This window comes from Panthera onca, chromosome E1 (genome assembly GCF_046562875.1).
Source record: "Panthera onca isolate mPanOnc1 chromosome E1, mPanOnc1 haplotype 2, whole genome shotgun sequence".
Taxonomy (NCBI): domain Eukaryota; kingdom Metazoa; phylum Chordata; class Mammalia; order Carnivora; family Felidae; genus Panthera; species Panthera onca.
The window spans coordinates 42,175,642-42,198,587 of NC_138352.1; the positions used below are offsets into that span (position 1 = coordinate 42,175,642).

Consider the following 22,946-nt stretch of genomic DNA (forward strand, 5'->3'; position numbering starts at 1 on the left):
CTATCTCAAAGGAAAACCTAGAATATAAAGATTACCTCAGCAACTTTTGGAGGCACTCCATCCCCAAGCACCTCCCTGATGAAGCAGTGTTGGCCCATATAGTATGAGAGTCCACAGGTCCTCTTGAAGGCATCTTTCAGTCGTTTCAGCTCTACGTCGGTAACTGTAATCCAGAAATTGAAGAGGGTAAGAAACCAGAAGAAAAACGAAGTCTTTGAAAATCTTCGTTTTTTCAAAATAAGTGTTGGCAAGGATGTGGAAAAAAGGGAATCCTTGTGCATTGTTGGTGGGAAGGTAAACTGATGCAGCCACAATGGAAAACAGTATAGAGGTTCCTCAAAAAATTAAAAATAGAAATAACATACAATTCAGCAGTCCGCTTCTGCGTATTTGCCCCCACCCCCCCTTCTGAGCATTTATCCAAAGAAAACAAAAACACTAATTTGAAAAGACAGATGTGCCCCTATGTTCACTGCAGCATTATTTACAATAGCCAAATTATGGAAGCAACCCTAAGTGTCCACGAACTGATAAATGGATAAAGAAGATACGGTATAGATATATCCAGATATATAATGTGGAATATTACTCAGCCATAAAAAAAATGAAATCCTGCCACTGGCAACAACATGAATGGACTCAGACAGTATTATCCTAAGTGAAATAAGTCTGACAGGGAAAGACAAATCCTGTATGATTTCACTTATATGTGGAATCTAAAAAAACAGAAACAGACTCATAAATACAGAGAAAAAACTGGTGATAGCCTGAGAAGAAAGAAGGGATGAGGTGATGGACAACATAGGTGAAGGAGATAAAGAGGTACAAACTCCCAGTTATAAAATAAATAAGTTACAGGGATGTAAAGTACAGCATTGGGAATATAGTCAATAATAGTGTATTAACTTAGTATGGTGACAGGTGACAACCATTTCATTATGTATATATATATATAGTTTTTTCAATTTTTTTAATGTTTATTTATTTTTGAGAGAGACAGAGCCCAAGTAGAGTAGGGGCAGTGAGGGAGATACGGAATGCGAAGCAGGCTCCAGGTTCTGAGCTGTCAGCATAGGGCCCAACACGGGCTGGGACCCACGAACCGTGGATCATGATCTGAGCTGAAGTTGGACACTTAACCAACCGAGCCACCCAAGCATCCTTCATTATGTATATAAACATTGAATCACTATGTTATATACCTGAAACTAATATAATATTGTATGTCAACTATACAATTGTTTTTAAATCAAATTAAAGAAATCTTTACATTTTTCCAACCAAATTCCAAATAAAAACTGGCCCTAAAAAATATAAATATTACTCCTAATAAAATATTATTCCTAATAAAATATTACAAAATATTATTCCTAATAAAAATAAGGAATACATATCTCTTTCCAGATAAGTATGACAAAGCCAAAGATATTTTGTCATAATTCCAATACTTTCCAATCTAACGAAGAAAATAAATGGGAAAATTGTTGACCCACTACTTTCCAACAACAGAATAGTAAACATACAAATTTTAGGCAGGGGCAAGGAAGAGGTAACAAGTATTTCAAATTAGCTGATAATCTAAATGGCATTAGATTCTGCAATTAATATGTTTTCAGCAACAATGCATTCATTTCCTTTGGATAAAAATTATATTATCTGTACTTCTTCAGCACTTATCTATCCATGTGAAGGACAGATCCCAAGTTTAGCTTAAATTTTGTCATCATTTATAAAGAAAGTAATCTTCTATAAAGAATTATTTTAACAAACTAACATTTTCTTTCCTTTTTTTAAAAAAATGTTTATTTTTCAGAGAGAGAGAGAGCAGGGGAGGGACAGAGACAGACAGACAGAATCCCAAGCAGGCTCTACCCTGTCGGCACAGAGCTCGATGTGGGGCTAAAGCTCATGAACTGTGAGATTATGACCTGGGCAGAAATCAAGAGTTGGATGCTTAACCAACTGAGCCACCCAGGCACCCCTAACAACCTAACATTTTTAGGCCCCCACTATCAAAAAAATTAGAGTCATTACTTTATTTTAGGGATTGCAGACTTTTTTCACTGAATAGAACAATATCTGTCTACAAGGACAAGAAAAATACCCTTTAATATTACACAGTCAGTTCAAGGATCATAATGGAGGCAGAGAAATGGTAGCTTTAGCCCAAGCTGGAGGAAAAGAAGACTGGACAGAGAGAATGATTACATAAAAATTTAAAGGCTAACCAAAGCCAAAGGAACAAAGGCATATCAGGCAGAGATAATAGTTTGTTTCAAAGTACAATGATGTATGGAATGTATGGAGAATTCTATGTTACTAGAACAAAATAAACAAGGCAGGGGCAGTAAATGATAGACCTACATAGGCGGTCATTTGACCAAGGCATAAAAATTTTGCTCTGTCATAATAAGGAAGGGATATGGTCACATTCAATTCAGATACAAACTCCTGGCAGATAAGAAACAGGACATAGATACAATTCAGACAGTTTATTCTGCTAGTAGTGTAAAGAAGCAAAAAGTAGACTGCTAATACAAGAAAAGGAGAAGCTAAATCTGGGAAATGTGTACAAGGAAGTCAGTAGAACTTGAAGCCTGAGTGAGAAGCTATCTAGAATACTACTCAGTATTCTAGTCAGGGAAACTTGTAAGGTGGCATTTCCATGCAGAAAGGGAATGTAAGATCATAAAGAAAATTAAAGAAATTAATTAAAGAAAAAAATTAAAATTGAAGAAAAAATTTAAAGAAAAATACTTTACTAAAAATATTTTTCTTTAATTTTTTTCTACTATATTCTTTACTTTTGTGTATATTTTTTCAAATTCTATTTTACCATCATCATCTCATTTTAGTCCACTTCAGTGTATTCATTTTTTCAAATTCTCAAACGATTTCTTTTTTTTTCTCCCCCCACCCCCACCTTTTTTTCTCTAATCTGTCAAATCACTTTCAACACCCAGACCAAAACACACCTAGGATCTAGCATCATCTATTTGATTTTTGTGTCTGTGTGTATTTTTAATTTTTAATTTTAATTTCCTTTATTTCAATTTTTCTACCTCATTAATTCCTTTTCTCCCTTCAAAATGACAAAACGAAGGAATTCACCCCAAAAGAAAGAGCACAAAGAAACGACAGCCAGGCATTTAACCAACACAGATAAAAGCAAGATGTCTGAACCAGAATTTAGAATCACAATAATAAGAATACTAGCTGGAGTCAAAAATAGATTAGAATCCCTTTCTGCAGGAAAAAGAAGTAAAACATAACCAGAATGAAATTAAAAATGCTATAACTGAGCTGCAATCATGGATGGATGCAGCGGCGGCAAGGATGGATGAGGTAGAACAGAGATCAGTGATATAGAGGACAAACTTATAGAGAATAATGAAACAGAAAAAAAGAGGGAGATTGAGGCAAAAGAGCACAATTTAAGAATTAGAGAAATCAGTGACTCACTAAAAAGGAACAACATCAGAATCATAGGGGTCCCAGAAGAGGAAGAGAGACAAATAGGAGTAGAAGGTTTATGTGAGCAAATCACAGCAGAAAACTTTCCTAGCCTGGGGAAAGACACAGACATCAAAATCAAGGAAGCACAGAGGACCCCATTCGATTCAACAAAAACTGAAAATCAAGGCATATCATAGTCAAATTCACAAAATACTCAGGCAAGGAGAGAATCATGAAAGCAGCAAGGGAAAAAAAGTCCCTAACATACAAGGGAAGACAGATCAGGTTTGCAGCAGACCTATCCACAGAAACTTGGCAGGCCAGAAAGGAGTGGCAGGATATATTCAGTGTGCTAAATCAGAAAAATATGCGGCCAAGAATTCTTTATCTAGCAAGCCTGTCATTCAAAATAGAAGGAGAAATAAAAAGTTTCCCAGACACACAAAAATTAAAGGAGTGTGTGACCACTAAATCAGCCCTGCAAGAAATTTTAAGGGGGACTCTCTGAGGGTAGAGAAGATATATAGATAGATAGATAGACAGACAGACAGACAGATAGATAGATAAATACCAAAAGCAACAAAGGTTAGAAAGGACCAGAGAACATCACCAGAAACTCCCAACTCTACAAGCATCATAATGGCAATAAATTCGTATCTTTCAGTACTCACTCTAAACATCAATGGACTCAATGCTCTAATCAAAAGACATAGGGTAACAGAATGGATAAGAAAACAAGATCCATTTATATGCTGTTTACAAGAGACCCACTTTAGACCTAAAGACACCTTCAGACTGAAAATAAGGGGATGGAAAACCATCTATCATGCTAATGGTCAACAAGAGAAAGCCGGAGTAGCCATACTTATATCAGACAATCTAGACTTTAAAATACTGTATCAAGATGCAGAAGGACATTATACCATAATCAAGGGATCTGTCCAACAAGAAGACCTAACAATTGTAAAAATTTATGCGCCAAATGTGAAAGCACCCAAATATATAAATCAATTAATCATAAACATAAAGAAACTCATTGCTAGTAACACCATAATAGTAGACTTCAACACCCCATTTCCAGCAATGGACAGATCATCTAATCAAAAAATCAATAAGGAAACAATGGCTTTGAATGACATACTGGACCAGATGGACTTAACAGATATATTCAGAACATTTCATCCTAAAGCAGCAGAATATACATTCTTCTCCAGTCCACATGGAACGTTCTCCAGAATAGACCATATACTGGGACACAAATCAGCCCTAAGTAAGTACAAAAAGATCGAGATCATACCGTGCATATTTTTAGACCACAATGCTATGAAACTCGAAATTAACCACAAGAAAAAATTTGGAAAGGTAACAAATACTTGGAGACTAAAGAACATCCTACTAAAGAATGAATGGGCTAACCAAGCAGTTAAAGAGGAAATTCAAAAGTATATAGAAGTCAGTGAAAATGATAACACCACAACCCAAAACCTCTGGGACGCAGCAAAGGCGGTCATAAGAGGAAAGCATAAAGCAATCCAGGCCTTCCTAAAGAAGGAAGAAAGATCTCAGATACACAACCTAACCTTACGCCTTAAGGAGCTGGAAAAAGAACAGCAAATAAAACCCAAAACCAGCAGAAATAATAAAGCTGGAAATAATAAAGATCAGAGCAGAAATTAATGCTATTGAAACCAAAAAAACAGTAGAACAGATCAAAGAAACCAAAAGCTCATTCTTTGAAAGAATTAACAAAATTGATAAACTACTAGGCAGTTTGATCAAAAAGAGAAAGGACCCAAATAAATAAAATCAAGAATGAAAGAGGAGAGATCACAACCAACACAACAGAAATAAAAACAATAATAAGAGAATATTATGAGCAATTATATGCCAATAAAATGGGTAATCTGGAAGAAATGGACAAATTTCTAGAAACATACACACTACCAAAACTGAAACAGGAAGAAATACAAAATTTGAACAGACCCATAACTGGTAAGGAAATCAAATTAGTAATCAAAAATCTGCAAAAAAAACAAGAGTCCAGGGCCAGATGGCTTTATAGGGGAATTCTACCAAACATTTAAGGAAGAGTTAACACCTAATCTCTTGAAACTTTTCCAAAAAATAGAAATGGAAGGAAAACTTCCAAAGTCTTTCTATGAAGCCAGCATTACCTTGATTCAAAAACCAGACAGAGACCACACTAAAAAGGAGAACTATACACCACTTTCCCTGATGAACATGGATGCAAAAATCCTCAACAAGATATTAGACAACCGGATCCAACGATACATTACAAAAAGTATTCACCACAACCAAGTGGGATTTATACCTGGGATGCAGGGCTGGTTCAATATCTGCAAAACAATTAACGTGGTTCATCACATCAATAAAAGAAAGGACAAGAACCATATGATCCTCTCAATAGATGCAGAGAAAGCATTAGGCAAAATACAGCATCGTTTCTTGATAAAAACCCTCAAGAAAGTAGGGATAGAAGGAGCATACCTCGAGATCATAAAAGCCATATACGAGCGACCCAACACTAATATCATCCTCAATGGGGCAAAACTGAGAGCTTTTCCCTTATGTCAGGAACAAGACAGGGATGTCCACTATCGCCACTGTTATTCAACACAGTATTGGAAGTCTTAGCCTCTGCAATCAGACAACACAAAGAAATAAAAGGCATCCAAATTAGCCAGGAGGTCAAACTTTCACTCTTCTCAGATGACATGATACTCTATATGGAAAACCCAAAAGATTCCACCAAAAAACTGCTAAAATTGATTCATGAATTCAGCAAAGTTGCAGGATACAAAATCAATGCACAGAAATCGGTTGCATTCCTATACACCAACAATGAAGTGACAGAAAGAGAAATCAAGGAATCGATCCCATTTACAGTTGCACAAAAAAACCATAAAATACCTAGGAATAAATCTAACCAAAGAGGTGAAAAATATACACTGAAAACTATAGAAAGCTTATGAAAGAAATTGGAGAAGACACAAAACAATGAAAAAATATTTCATGCTCACAGATTGGAAGAATATTGTTAAAATGTCGATACTACCCAAAGCAATCTACATATTCAATGCGATCCCTATCAAAGTAACACCAGCATTCTTCACAGAGCTAGAACAAATAATCCTAAGGAACCAGAAAAGACCCCAAATAGCCAAAGCAATCTTGAAAAAGAAAACCAAAGCAGGAGGCATCACAATCCCAGACTTCAAGCTATACTACAAAGCTGTAACCATCAAGACAGTATGGTACTGGCACAAGAACAGGCACTCAGATCAATGGAACAGAATAGAGAACCCAGAAATGGACCCACAAACGTATGGCCAACTAATCTTTGACAAAGCAGGAAAGAATATCCAATGGAATAAGGACAGTCTCTTCAGCAAGTGGTGATGGGAAAACTGGACAGCAACATGCAGAAGAATGAACCTGGACCACTTTCTTACACCATACACAAAAAGAAACTGAAAATGGATGAAAGACCTCAATGTAAGACAGGAAGCCATCAAAATCCTTGAGGAGAAAGCAGGCAAAAACCTCCTTGATCTTGGCCGCAGCAACTTCTTACTCAACACGTCTCCGGAGGCAAGGGAAACAAAAGCAAAAATGAACTAACTGGGACCTCATCAAAATAAAAAGCTTCTGCACAGCAAAGGAAACAATCAACAAAACTAAAAGGCAACCGACGGAATGGGAGACGATATTTGCAAATGACATAACAGATAAAGGGTTAGTATCCAAAATCTATAAAGAACTTCTCAAACTTGACACCCAAAAAACAAATAATCCAGTGAAGAAATGGGCAAAAGACATGAATGGACAATTCTCCAAGGAAGACATCCAGATGGCCAACCGACACATGAAAAACTGCTCCACATCACTCATCATCAGGGAAATGCAAATGAAAACCACAGTGAGATACCACCTCACACCTATCAGAATGGCTAACATTAACAACTCAGGCAACAACAGATGTTGGTGAGGATGCAGAGAAAGAGGATCTCTTTTGCATTGTTGGTGGGAATACAAGCTGGTGCAGCCACTCTAGAAAACAGTATGGAGGTTCCTCAAAAGGCTACAAATAGAACTACCCTACAACCCAGCAATTGCACTACTAGGCATTGATCCACGGGATACAGGTGTGCTGTTTCAAAGGGACACATGCACCCCCATGTTTATAGCAGCACTATCAACAATAGCCAAAGCATGGAAAGAGCCCAAATGTCCATTGATGGATGAATGAATAAAGAAGATGTGGTATATATATATACAATGGAGTATTACTTGGCAATCAAAATGAATGAAATTTTGCCATTTGCAACTATGTGGATGGAACTGGAGGGTATTATGCTAAGTGAAATTAGTCAGTCAGAGAAAGACAAAAATCCTATGACTTTACTCATATGAGGACTTTAAGAGACAAAACAGATGAACATAAGGGAAGGGAAATAAAAATAATAATAATAACAACAATAATAAAAACAAGGAGGGGGACAAAACAGAAGAGACTCATAAATATGGAGAACAAGCTGAGGGTTACTGGAGGGTTTGTGGGAGGGGGGATGGGCTAAATGGGTAAGGGGCATTAAGGAATCTACTCATGAAATCATTGTTTCACTATATACTAACTAATTTGGATGTAAATTTTAAAAAATAAAAAATAAAAAAAATTTTTAAAAACCACAAATAAGCAGCACAATAAGTCAGAGACAAAACCACAGAAATCAATGCTTACAGTATCTGCAGACAAAGAGAAAATACTCTAAGAATACTGAATAGGAATAGTTAAAACAAGGAAAACAAGAAAGTATAGTCTCCAAAGGACAAGAGAAAGGGACTGGTGTACAGTCTTGTGTAAGACAGAAAGGACCCAAAAAATAAAGACTGAAGAGTCCCTGGCACATAGATTAACATTCAATAAACGTTCATAGTAGCGAGAGAAACCTCATGGGTTTGACAACTTGGGATTCTCTCTTCCTCTCTTTGCCCCTCCTCAACCCATTCTCATTCTCATTCTCATTCTCTCTCTCTCTCTCTCTCTCTCTCTCTCTCTCTCTCTGTGTGTGTGTGTGTCTCTCAAAAATAAAGAAATAGTGTGCCTAGGTGGCTCAGTAGGTTAAGCGTCTGACACTTGTTTTCTGACTCAGGTTTTCGGCTCACAGTTTGTGAGACTGAGCCTCTCATTGGGCTCTGTGCTGACAGCATGGAGCCTACTTGGGATTCTCTCTCTCCATGCCTGTCCCGCTTGTGCTTGCTCTCTCTCCTCTCTCTCTCAAAATAAACATTCAAAAAAATGAAAAAGTTAAACAAAAATAAATAAACTTGCCAAAATACTAGAAACAACTCCTTTGTCCATAAACTGGTGAAAAAATAAGTATGGTATATCCATACAAGGAATGGTAATCTGCAATAAACATAAAGAAACTACTGATTAATGCAACAACATAAATGAATCTCAAAAATGATACTGAGCAAAAGAAATCAGACACAAAAGAACATACACTGTATGACTACATTATATCAATATCTTGCAGAGGCAAAACTAGCTATGATGACAAAGACAACTAGTAGCTGACCAATGATGAAGTAAAGGGTGTGTGGGTGGGACTGTAGGGAACAGACTGCAAAGAGGTAGGAGGCAACTCTTCTGAGGTGATGGAAATGTTTTATATATTTGACTGGGGTGGCAATTACACAAGAGAAACATTTGTCAAAACTTATTAAGCTGAATACTTAAAATTTGTGCATTTTATTATATCTAGATTATATTTCAATAGAATAGACCTTTAAAAAATGAACAGCCAAAAAGCACCAAATATTGAGGAAGATTCCAACAAGGGAAGGTACCAAAACAAACAGGGGTGAGAGGAATGAATAGAAATAATGGAGAAAGAAGAAAACAATTACTAAAAACCTCCAAATAATCTTAGAGAAGGATAAAAAGAAAATTATATCCAAATAAGTACCAAAAGTCTATGGCCATACCACCCTGAACGCACCTGATCTTGTCTGATCTCGGAAGCTAAACAGGGTCGGGCCTGGTTAGTAGTTGGATGGGTACCAAAAAATGTAATAATGAGAAAGTAACAATAATCTCTTGAGCCCTTTCCCAGCCAACTATAAGAGAATGTTCTACATCAAAACGAGAGGATAAACAAAAGAAAGAAAAGGGACCTAGGAAACACGGACTCCAGCATGACAGAAGTAAAGGGAATCCCTGGGCTGATTATGATATGACACCCCAGGATGACAGCTATACAGGAGGCCTAGAGGATAAGACCAGATCAAAAATGAAGAAGAAGGGGTCAAGAAAAAAAAAAAGAAAAACAAGGAGGACAGGACAGTAAACCAAAGACAATAACCACAGTGGGAATAGCTTTAAGAAGCATTTCACCTTCAAAAAATAAATCTCAAGGACTAATTTTACTTTAGGTTTTTCTTAACAACCTAGAAAAAAAGAGGAGAAGCATTTCAAAGTACAGCTGAACCTTGAACAATACAGGTTTGAACTGCATGGGTCCACTTACACATGGACTTTTTTCAATAAATATATTGAAAAATTTTTTAGAGATTTGTAATTTGAAAAAACTCACAGATGAGCTGAAGAGCCTAGAGATATTGAAAAAATTGAAAAGGTATGTCATGAATGCATGAAACATATGTAGATACTAGTCTATTTTATCATTTACTATCATAAAATATACAAAATCTATTAAAAAAAGTTAAAATTTATCAAAACTTACACACAGAGTCTGTACATGGTGCCATTCCAACTGAGAAATGTAAACAAATGTAAAGATGCAGTATTAAATCATAACTGCATAAAACTAACTGCAGTATTACTGTACTACTATAATAATTTCGTAACCACCTCCTGTTGCTATTGCAGTGAGCTCAAGTGTTAAGACTGTCTGCTTCAAACTCTATGTGATGCTAATCATTTCCACATGAACAGTTCATCTCTCCAGTAAACTGTGTATCACAGTAAAAAGTGATCTCTCATCGTTCTCATGTATTTTTCATCACATTTAGTGCAAAACCATAAGCCTTGAATGACACCAAGACCCACACAAAGTGCCACTGGTGATGCTGTAAGTGTACCCAAAAAGCAGAGAAAAGTCTGAAAAAGCTGAATTGCTTGATATGTACCACAGATTGAGGTCTGTAGCTGCGGTTGCCCATGATTTCAAGATAAATGAATCCAGTGTAAGGACTGTTGTAAAAAAAGAAAAGGAAAATTCATGAAGCCATCACCACATCTGTGCCAGCAGGAGTGAAAACCTTGAACTTTTTGTGAAATACTTTTTGATCTTGTATTGAAAATGCAGCTTTTATGTGGGTGCAGGTTGCTAACAAGAAAGGCATTCCTGTAGACTCAAGATTCTTCAATTCAAGAAAAACTGAAGTCCTTATATGACAACTTACAGCAAAAGGAAGGTGAAGGTTCTAAAGCAAGCTGAAGAATTTAATGCCGGCAAAGGAAGGTTTGAGAATTTTAGAAAGACGTTTGGCTTAAAAAATGTAAAGGTAACAGGAGAAGCAGCTTCTGCTGAGCAAGAGGCAGCAGATGAATTCTCAAATGCCATTTAGAAAATCACTGAGAAGGATATCTGCCTGAACAAGTCTTTAATGCAGACAAAAGTGCTGTATCCTGTGAAGAAAATGTCACAAAGAAAAGAACATTTATTAGTAAGGAAGAGAAACAAGCACTAGGATTTAAGGTGGGAAGAGATAGGCTAATTGTACTGTTTTGTGCAAATAAAGTAAGGTTCATGATCATCAACTATAAAGTTGCTAACACCTGAGCCTTGAAAGGAAAAAGATAAACATCAGCTGCCATCATTGGGTTGTAGAGCAAGAAGTCTCTGGACAACAAGAATCCTTTTTCTAAACTGGTTCTACCATTGCTTTGTCCCTGAAGTCAGGAAGTACCTTGCCAGTAAAATCTACTTTTTAAAATTCTTGGGGACACCTGGGTGGCTCAATCCGTTAAGCATTCAACTTCAGCTCAGGTCATGATCTTATGGTTCGTGAATTCGAGCCCCACATCTGGCTCCACGATGACAGCTTAGAGCCTGGAGCCTGCTTCAGATTCTGTGTCCCGCCCCCAACCTCAAAATTAAACATTAAAAACAATTTTTAATAAAATAAAATTCTTTTGATTCTATCTTTATTAAACTTTGGACAATGGACCCTGTGGTCAGGGCTGCTATTGCTGCTGCTCCTGGTAACAGGACAATACTAGTGCCACTCATACCACCTGTGCCAAATGCATTCTGCACAGTTTCAGCCTCTGTGTCAGCATGCCTTGAGTCAGAATCTGGCATGTGGTCACCAGAGTGGTGGAGCCTCACGCCATGTCCAGTTTCAAAAATGTCTGGGAAACTGGGGTTTCCCCTCTTATGGACGAAGGTGGTCTCTACCTCTATTAAGAGTCTTTAAAAAAAAAAAGAAAAAGAAAAGACTCTCCAAGTGTGGAATCCCTTACACAGGAAAAGGGGTACAAATTCTGGGGGTGGACACTGGAATTGAGGAATGGAAAAACAATGACAAATTTCAATTTTTGAAGCAGTGATCTGAGACTAGAACTTGGTAGTCTCAGGTTTGCTTAGAGGAATGAGTGACTAATCACATTTTTCAAATAAAAAAAATTCTTCTGATATTGAACAATGCCCTTGGGCACTCAGAACGCCATAACTTTACTATCAAAGGCGTCAAACAGTCTACTTGCCCCCAAACACAGTATCTCTAATTCAGCCTCTAGATCCAGGGGGTCAGGTCATGAAGACCTTTAAGGCTCATTACACACAGTACTCTGTGAAAAGGACTGTCAATGCTATGGAAGAGATCCCCGATAAGAGAGGACATCATGAGGGTCTGGAAAGATTACACCACTGAAGATGTCATCATTGTTACACAAAAAGTAGTGAAAGCTATCAAAGCCTGAAACAATAAATTCCTGCTGGAGAAAACTGTGTCTAAATGTTATGCATGACTTCACAAGATTTACAACAGAGCCAATCAAGGAAAACATGAAAGAGTCTGTACATATGGCAAAAAAGGTGGGAGATAAAGAGTTTCAAGATAGGGATCTTAAAGAATTTCAAGAGCTAAGAGACACCACACCAGAAGGCAGAATTTGATGGAGACACATTGATGGAGGTAAGTGTTTCCAAACCAGTGCCTGATGATGACAAAGAAGAGGTAAAAGAAGCAGTGCCAGAAAACAAATTGACATTAGACAATTCAGCAGAAGGATTTCAATTAGTCAAGACTGCTTTGACTTCTTTTTTGACCAGGACCCTTCTATGATACCATACCAATGCTGACGTCTCCTGTATGACATTTTTAGAAAAATGAAAAGGCAAAAAAGTCAAATGGAAATTATAATGTATTTCCATAAAGTTACATTGAGTGTGCCTGCCTCTCCTGCCTCCCCTTTCACTTCTTCTGCCTCTGCCACCCAAGACAGCAAGACAAGCCCTCCTCTTCCTCCTCCTCAGCCTATTCAACATGAAGAAAATGAGGATGAAGATCTTTATGATGATCCACTTCCACTTAATGAACACTAAACAATTATATGTCATAGTTAATAAACTTATCTTGGGGCACCTGGGTGGCTCAGTCGGTTAAGTGTGTTTGTGAGTTCAAGCCCTGTGTCGCTCTGCATTGACAGTGCAAAGCCTGCTTGGAATTCTCTCTCTCTCCCTCTCTCGCTCTCTGCCCCTCCCTGCTCATGCTCGCTCTCTCTCTCTCTCTCTCTCAAAATAAGCAAACTTAAAAAAAATTAAACTTATCTCTTGTATATGTGTCTTCATGTGAAAATCAGTAACTGTACAGCAAGAACTGTAGATGTTTCTGTGTCATCATAATCATCGAACTATTCACCACGTAGAACATCATGTGCAAAAAACTCATGTGGAAGTGGATAGCCTATCTTTATGATGACATTTAATATAAAATCAATAATGTATTAATAAAGTTTTCTTACTGTTTTATAACTTTGCTTTCAAAAAACTATATTACATACAGTATGTCTCTCTCATAATTGGAGAAACTTCATTATCAGACTATCACAGGGTTGCTGTTTTTTTTTTAATGTGACAATGCTTCCAATACTGTATTATGAATAGGACTACAATATTGTATGCCACAAAAATTTCATAATGATTCATTCATTAGAATGAATTCTTTAGGAGTACCTGAGTGGCTCAGTCAGTTAAGCATCTGACTTCAGCTCAGGTCATGATCTCACAGTTTGTGAGTTCAAGTCCACATCACAGAGCCTATTTTGGATCCTCTGTCTCCCTCTCTCTCTGCTCCTCTCCTGCTCATGGCTCTCTCTCTCAAAAATAAATAAATATTTTTTAAAAACTGAAGAGAAAAAAAAAGGAATTCATTAGGGTAGGCTACTGTGAAGCAATCATATGAGTAACACCAGGCTACCACAAAGCAATCATACTTGATACTTCTTCACTATAAATGAATGAATCATTAAACCTGTAAATATGAATGTCTTTTTCATATTATCATTTTTGATGCCTAAATGTTAGGAATACATATAACATCTACAATGTTTTATATCAAAAAAGAGAATATTCTTGTAGATACAGACAATTCATCTTGTAAACATATGACACAAACTTAATACCAATAAATACAATATAGTGCTATAAATGTACTTCCTCTTCCTTGTGATTTTCTTCTTTTTTTTTTAATGGTTAAGGCCTTTTTTTTTTTTTCATCTTTATTTTTGAGACAGAGAGAGAGAGAGCAGGGAAGGGGCAGAGAAAGAGAGGGAGACACAGAATCTGAAGCAGGCTCCAGGCTGTCAGCACAGAGCCCAACATGGGGCCCCAACTCACGAGTAGTGAGATCCTGACCCGAGCCAAAGTGCTTAACCGACTGAACCACCCAGGTGCCCCTCCCTGTGATTTTCTTAATAATATTTCATTTTTGCTAGTTTACTTTATTATAAGAATTCAGTACATTATATATATAACATACAAAATATGTGTTCACTGTTTGTGTAATCAGTAAAGCTTCCAGTCAACAGTAGTTAAGATTTGGGGGAATCAGGGACACCTGGCTGGCTCAGTCAGTGGAGCATGCAACGCCTCATCGCAGGGTCACGAGCTCAAGCCTCACATTGGCTAAAGATACCACTTTAAAAAAAATTTGGGGGTGGGGAGTAGGGATCAAAGTTATATGTGAATTTTCGACTGCACACGGGGTCAGTGCCCCTAACCACCAAGCTGGTCAAGGGTCAAATGTATATCTGTAACATTCGGCATGAAAGTTAAGAAACCAACCAAAATCTTTTTGAAAGCTATAGGGACAGAACTGTAATCCCTCCTCAAACAGGAAGAGTAAGAGAAGACAAGAGAACACCAAAGGCAAAGAATAAGGGAGAAATTTTCTCATATCAAAACAGATTTTCAAGGAAATTTAACACAAATCTCATTTAACAAAAAGCCTTGGTGATTTCAAGACATCTCAGTTTTTAAAATACTCAATTGGTAAGAATTAGCAACTCACAATCAAATATCAAGATCTGGTAATAAAAAGAAAGTACTGGATAATCACTTTCTGATTGTAGCACAAAAGAAGTAAAAGCAATTACACAGAAAGGGCAAATACTGGAACAGAGATAAAACAAAGATTATGATATTCACCACTGAAACAATCCTTCCAGTAAAAGCATTCTGAAATGCAAATCATAAAAATTATAATATTAAAAGCTACTGGGGGCGCCTGGGTGGCTTAGTCAGTTAAGAGTCCGACTTTGACTCAGGTCATGATCTCACAGTTCGTGAGTTCGAGCCCCGCATTAGGTTCTGTGCTGACAGCTCAGGGCTTGCTTCGGATTCTTTGTCTCCCTTGTTCTCCGCCTGTCCCCCACTCGCACTCTCTCTCTCAAAAATAAATAAACATTAAAAAAAATTTTTTTTAAAGCTACTGAACTCTTATCATATGCCCAAACACTGTGCTATGCAATGCGGAACACAAACCTTCAAGGAATCCATGGCTAAGAGACAGACTCATGAATAAATAATGACAATATAGTAAATATAAAAGACATAGCTGGGCACATAGGAAGAACACCTAAAAAGAGAGAACAAGTGCTCTAAAACTACACTAGTACACACAACTTACAGCAAAACAGCAGCATCTAGTGATTACTTCCATATACACTTTCTATAAAGGTCTCTATTGTGAATTCTTCCTACATTTCATCACGTATAGCATGACATTCTAAAAACCTATCTAACCTGTAATAAACCTAATATAGCAACTTATCAACATAAACAGCCTAACCACCACTTACAATGTTTTTAAGAGAAAACTGCAGTACTCTGTGATAAGATTTACAGGTTTTATCAATTGACTGGGACTAATGTAACTGGACTTGAGTTAACTATGATGAGAAGGACAACAGATAAGTAACTTCTGGAATTCCCCTTGTGCTTTAAGGCCATCAACCTCCCCATCTGGATGGGAAAATGAAAAGTCCTCAGATGTAGACAATGGTGCTAGTCACCAATCTGGGCTTCCTGGACACTCTCCCATCCCAGATTTTCCCATCCTCTCCCATCATTTGGTTTTCTGAGCAGGGCAAAGGCAACAAAGTACTCTGGTGAGCTAAGGGGAGGACACTGAATTCACTCCAAGCAGTCTGTGTCCTGCTGAAGAACTACATCTTCAGGGTAATGGGTGCTAACAAGAAATCCATGTTTCTTCGGTACTCTCCACTATTTCTAAACCACATTCCCTCTGATCCTTTAACAACACTATCAATAGATATTATCTAAATAAATGAAAATACATGCATAATTCCAACTGAAAAGGCCAGAAACATCAGCTATCTCCCCTACACTTGACTATTCTCAGATCTGACACTGACACTGGAAAGAAAAGTTGTATTAATAAAAATATTCAGTGGCTCCTTTGTTCTTGAATAAAAGTTCAAGCATTAGTAAAGAGTGATGATGCAAAGCTCAAAAACTGAAATACCTACAGGGATGAATGAGGAGGGCAATACAAATGATGAAGTGGGCCAGGTGGGGTATGTGGAACCCTAGAGAACACATACCTACAGGGTGCAGCTGCTTCTAAGTTCCAGGCATTTGCTGCAACGTAGCAATGAGGAAACCAAGAATATATATATATGTGTGTGTGTGTGTGTGTGTGTGTGTGTGTGTGTGTGTGTGTGTGTGTGTGTGTGTTGTTTGTGTGAAAGCTCTCTCCTTTAAAAGCGTTGGCAACTAACTTTTTAAAAATTTTAAACAAGATGCAGTTTCGATATGTCTAGCCAGCTGCCACATTTGATAACCTCTGGCCAAATGGTTAAGGGCAGAAAGAAAACATATGCGTGTTTAAATTGAACAAGGTCACTTACTAGCTATGAGAACATGGGCAAGTTCCTTAATATCTGTACCTACTCTTCTGTAAAATGGATATAGACATATGGAGTTGACAAAGACAAGAAAGTAACGGATGCTCAACAAATTACAGTCTGGGAGGAAGGGATTTCTAGCAGTAATGAGGGTGTACCTTGTTCATTTTCTATTCCTAACTCTGGAAAAGGTATGAAAATGAAGATTGGAAAAAGAAGGTACAAACCCAAACAACAATAAATTTTTCTGCCCTTATCCTCTTTCCTCCTTACCATAGATCAATATTACCATCCCAGCTGACCCAGCTACCGTCTAACATTGGAACAAAGGGGAAGAAGAAAGAGTGCAGAAGAGGAAGAAGGGAAATATCAAGAAGGCAACAACTTCTTTAGCTCTTGACAGACAAGCATAAGGGAAGGGCTATTGTAATTCATTGTAACGAATGTATCAAAACCACTGTGTTAGATTAAAGCATGAGTGCTGTTTTACTCAAAGCCAAGTAAGTCATATTACTAGGAGTATTCATCAACGCCCTAAAATATAAAAGGTCATTAACATTCCATAAAATTATAAACAAAATCATCCTTTGTAAAAAAAAATTTGCTACCAACGTTACATAAAAGAAGCAAGTCAGGAGTCAGTTCATATTAATAGATGAAAAGTTCAATCTGGTAAGTCAATCTGTATTCACTGGCTACAGGCTGGGCTAAATATGATATTTACTCAAAGCATGCATACATTCTCTTGCTCTATTTTATTTATCTACCAAAGCTCCTAATCAATCATACAAAAGCTGCTTGAACTAAAGTCACCAAGAATTCAATATGTACTCATTTTAAAAATATGACTACTTTGCAACAGATTACAGAATGGGGCTTATTATATCCAACCCATAGATAAAACACAAGAACTACTTCAGAGTTCACAAAATCCAAGACATCTCTAGAGGGTATTTTTAAATTTGTTTTTAAAATACAAACAAGCAGAAAAAGCATTTCATTGTCTAGCAGTTTTTAGTTACATAGTAATCCAAGTATATTCTGGGTGGCCCATAATACATGAGATATAAAAAGTAAACAGATCTGTGTATTTCACCTAATTTATATATAATTGGCAACAGTGTGCTGGGTTCTATGAGGGACACAAAGACAAGGTATTGTCCTCGGTGTTTTGTTTTGTTTTGTTTTTTGTCTTTGTACTTGGTTTTAAAAGCTTAAAATCTGCCAACAAATACTTGAGTTTTATTCTGGTGAGAGTGTGAAAGAAGTATAACAAGGTGTAAACTTTGTTAAATAGGAATTCAAATCTGAAAGCTATTTAAAGAGTAAATTTAAGAGTTCTATTAAGTGTTCAGTGCTCATATAGACACAACTTTTTCCACACTGAAAAAAGTTTACATTTTGAAAAAGAAAGCCTAGAGAGCCATATATCATCAACCCTCATACAAACCCACCCCGTCTCATTTTATTTCATTTTCTGATAACAGAGGAGAAGGAAGAAGGGTCACTGGACCTCAATTTGAGATTTCCAGGATTATGGAAAAATATTTACCAAAATGCCTACCATCTATCTGCATCTGCTCCCTGGACAAAGAAACAATGCAACAAAAGGGAAAGAAGACAAGATTGAGAAAGGGAAGAAAAACATTAAGAAAGTTAACAAAGCTGAAGAGAAAGATTAGGTAGAAAATATTAGACAAGGGTGCCTGGGTGGCTCAGTCAGTTAAGTGTCTGACTCTAGATTTTGGCTCAGGTCATGATCTCACAGTTTGTGATATCAAGTCCCACACTGGGCTCTGCGCTGGCAGTACAGAGCCTGTTTGGGATTCTCTCTCTCCCTCTCCCCCCCAAAAATAAATAAATTTTAAAAAATATATAAGAAAAACATGCAAAGGAAATCAAATACATTTCACTGGTATATGTAATAAAAAGTTGAAATGACAAGACTGTCACTTCTGCTACAGTCACAAGCCTATCCAGATCTAAGAGGAGCAACCAGAGATCTAAGAGGTACAAAACCAAAAGGGAGGAGAAGACAGAAGAAAAACACGTGATATGCTACCCAACTGGGAGAGATCAAAATCCCATCTGTACTACACCTAAAGGTACCATTTCAGAAATCAGAAGTAACCTAGTCTTAAAGAAAAAAAGGAAGGAAAGGGGACTGCAATTTATTTCTTCACAAAGAACTTCAGTATTCAAGATCTATTAAAAGACTAAGGAGGAGGGAATGCAAGCTGGTGCAGCCACTCTGGAAAACAGTATGGAGGTTCCTCAAAAAGCTAAAAATAGAACTACCCTACAACCCAGCAATTGCACTACTAGGCATTGATCCATGGGATACAGGTGTGCTGTTTCGAAGGGACACATGCACCCCCGTGTTTATAGCAGCACTATCAACAACAGCCAAAGTATGGAAAGAGCCCAAATGTCCATCAATGGATTAATGGATAAAAAAAAATGTGGTGTGTGTGTATATATGTGTATACACACACACACACACACACACACACACACACACACACACACACACACTGGAGTATTACTCAGCAATCAAAAAGAATGAAATCTTGCCATTTGCAACTACGTAGATGGAACTGGAGGGTATTATGCTAAGTGAAATTAGAGAAAGACAAAAATCACATGACTTTACTCATATGAGGACTTTAAGAGATAAAACAGATGAACATAAGGGAAGGGAAATAAAAATAATATAAAAACAGGGAGGAGGACAAAACAGAAGAGACTCATAAATATGGAGAACTGAGGGTTACTGAAGGGGTTTGGGGGGGGGGGGGAATGGGCTAAATGGGTAAGGGGCACTAAGGAATCTACTGAAATCATGGTTGCTCTATATCCTAATTTGGATGTAAATTTTTAAAAATAAAAAATAAAATTAAAAAAAACTTTTTAGTGTTAAAAATTACAAAACACTGCTGACAGAAATTAAAGAAAATCTAAATAAATGGAAGTAATCAACCATAAAGAAAAAAAGACTAAGGAGTAAAGAGGCGGGGGAGGGAGGAGGGGGGAGGGAAGAGGGAAAGGGAAGAGGGGAGAGGGAGGCAGAAGAAAAGACATGTAGTCCAAGGCAAAAGGATGAGAAAAAGTAGTCTAGTTTCAAGCGACTCCCATATCTAGATAGATTCTAGAGCCTTTTTCCCTCAGAGTTTAAGTGACACTTTTCTCTTTTTCCTTAGTCAACTTCACTTCTATAATGCGTTATGACTTAGCAAGGCAATGGAGACACTGTTCCTGGGAAAGAAAATCAAAGATGAAACAGAGCTAGTGAAAGTTGTAGCTAAGATTTTTTAAAAAGGTAGGGGTAAGCATAACCTGAAAATAATCCATTTATAAAAATTCATTTACAAAGCAGAGCTATCGAGACTAATTCTGTTTAACTTTGTTTTAAGCAATAAGTACCTTCAAATCAATGAACTAGGAATTTCAGAAATTTCTCTAATTTTATCATTTTAATGTAGGGATGCCTGGGTGGCTTAGTCAGTTGGGCTCTTGATTTCAGTTCAGGTCATGATCTCACGGTTCAAGCACTGCATTGGGCTCTGCATTGACAGTGCAGAGCTTGCTTGGGATTCTCTCTCTCTTTCTCTCTCTGCCCCTCCCCTCTATGCTCTCTCTCTCTCAAATAAGCTAAAATTAAAAAAAATTAATGTTGTAGTCTGTATATCCTATATATTCATCATCTGTAGTTCCTAGAGGCAATTCTGAACTGCATGTGGCCTGAAAGCATAACAACATTCCTCCTTTTTAAAAATTGTACTTTTAGGGGCGCCTGGGTGGCTCAGTCGGTTGAGCGGCCGACTTCGGCTCAGGTCATGATCTCATGGTCCGTGAGTTCGGGCCCCGCGTCGGGCTCTGTGCTGACCGCTCAGAGCCTGGAGCCTGTTTCGTATTCTGTGTCTCCCTCTCTCTCTGCCCCTCCCGTGTTCATGCTCTGTCTCTGTCTCAAAAATAAATGTTAAAAAAAAAATTTTTTTTTTTAAAAATTGTACTTTTACCTGATTTTTCTCAACAGTCATTTATTAAATGCTACTATGTGTCAGGTACTATCAAGATGAATAAGACCCAGTTCACACATTCTAATACTTCAAATTTTAGTAGGGAAGATTGGCACACTCCAAATAACTGCAATACTAGATAGGAAATGTTAAAGCAGAGATATTAAAATGGAGTCCCAAAATAGGGAGTGATTAATTCTGAGTTGGTGATTAAGAAGGGGTTCCAAGAGGTATTGATTCTTGGGGTGCCTCAGTCGGTTGAGCATCTGACTCTTGATTTCAGCCCGAGTCATGACCTCAAGGGTCGTGGGTTCCAGCCCCGCATCAGGTTCTGTGCTGACAGTGCAGAGCCTGCTTAGGATTCTCTCTCTCCCCCTCTCTCTCTGCCCCTTCTCTGCTCTCGCTCACTCTTTCTCTCAAAATAAATAAATAAACTTAAAAAAAAAAGAGGTGTTGATTCTTTAAGTGAAGGGGATCACCTGACCAAAAAAAAAAAAAAAAAAAGGCTAAAGGGTATTCCATGCAAGAAAAACACATATAACAGAATGAAGTAGCACAGACAATCAGGGAACTGCAAATAGTTTGATATAAATGGAGTATACGGTGCAAGAAGCAGAGCTATAGGGATTGAGATTGGAAGGACAACTGGCAAAAAACAGAATCCTACTTTATTGAAGGTGATAATGTTCCCAACTAAAAACTACTATACTTTCCAGCTTCCCTTGCAACTAGAAATGGCCAATGAAATGTAGACAAAATTGCTAGGGAGGACCTCTAAGAAGACTCCTGAAGGGGCACCTGGGTGGCTCAATCAGTTAAGCGTCTGACTTCGGTTCAGGTCATGATCTCATGATTCTCAGGGTCAAGCCCTGCAGGGTTGTGAGTTTGGGCGACACACACACACTCACATATACATATACTCAAAGGCAATCCTGGTGAGGTTTAGAAAGAAAGCTACAGATAAAGTCCTTACCATCTTAAAGAATATATCATGAACAGGGGTGCCTGAGCCTCGGTGGCTCAGTCAGTTAAGCTTCTGACTCTTGATTCCAGCCTGGGTTACAATCCCAGATCCCCCAGTTGAGGGATCCAGCTCCATGCTGAGCATGGAGCCTCCTTGGGATTCTCTCTCTCCCTCTGTCTCGGCCTCTCCCCTGCTTGAGATCTCTCTCTCTCTCTCTCTCAAAATAAACAAACATTTAAAAAAGAATATATCATGAATAGAATATAGGTTAGGAATATGAACATTAAAGGCCATTCTGGTGAGATACCAGACAGAAATGAGGAACATGTTACTGGAAACTGGAGGGGAGATTATCCTTGTTAAAAAATGGCAAAGAATTTGGCTAAACTGTGTTCATGTTCTAGTGTTTTCATAGAACACAAAACTTTTGAGTGACAAAATTGGATATTTAGCATAGAATATTTCTAAGCAAACTGCTGAAGACTTGTTTTCTCCTTACAGCTTTTAGCAAAATGTGAGAGGAAAGAGATTAAGGAACTGGTAAGCAAAAAAAAGACTTGAAGATTTGGAAAATGCTCAGCCTCTCCATGCTACAAGAAATGATAAAGCTTATTATTCTGAAGAGAACACTAAGGGTGTGGCTGAACAACTATTTGATAAGAATAGTGTGGATGTGAGCCACAAATTTAATCAACCACCTCAGCAGTAGCCAGGAATAAAGATGGGATCATAGAAGCAGAAATCCTGCCAGTTGGGACTAAAGGGAACAGAAAAAAAAATGGGATAGAATGAAAGACAGCTGTAAGACTTCTGGGATTCTACAGGATGAGACAATAGAGTTATCCAGCTTTGAATATGAATTATCCTTCAAGAAAAGAGCAGACTGACCCCAAAGGTGATACAGAGCTACTAGGGCTACCACCCCCACCACAGGTCCAGAGGGCAGGTCTGGTTCCTCCTCATTTCAAAAGGTGAAGCCTCCTAGGTTTGGGAGTGGGGAACCAAGAAGCCACCACCCAGTGCCTCAAGAGCAAGGCCATGGCCCAGTACCCAGGAGCAGAGCTGTTCCACAGAACCATGAGAG

General features: G+C 37.7%; 1 protein-coding gene and 1 long non-coding RNA gene across 3 annotated transcripts in view; one reads left to right on the forward strand and one right to left on the reverse strand.

Moving 5' to 3' along the window:
- LOC132687943 (uncharacterized) overlaps positions 1–17,244 on the forward strand; it is a 117,413-nt gene extending 100,169 nt beyond the window's left edge. Inside the window, exon 3 of the long non-coding RNA XR_009614349.2 lies at positions 17,158–17,244. This is a non-coding gene — a long non-coding RNA (uncharacterized LOC132687943). The remainder of the gene's footprint in view (positions 1–17,157) is intronic.
- The window catches only part of USP32 (ubiquitin specific peptidase 32), a 233,469-nt gene that overhangs the window by 163,868 nt on the left and 46,655 nt on the right, over positions 1–22,946 (reverse strand). For both annotated transcript variants that reach the window (XM_060646580.2, XM_060646581.3), the window contains exon 2: positions 36–163. In XM_060646580.2, the coding sequence (XP_060502563.1) occupies positions 36–163 (128 nt within the window). The remainder of the gene's footprint in view (positions 1–35; positions 164–22,946) is intronic.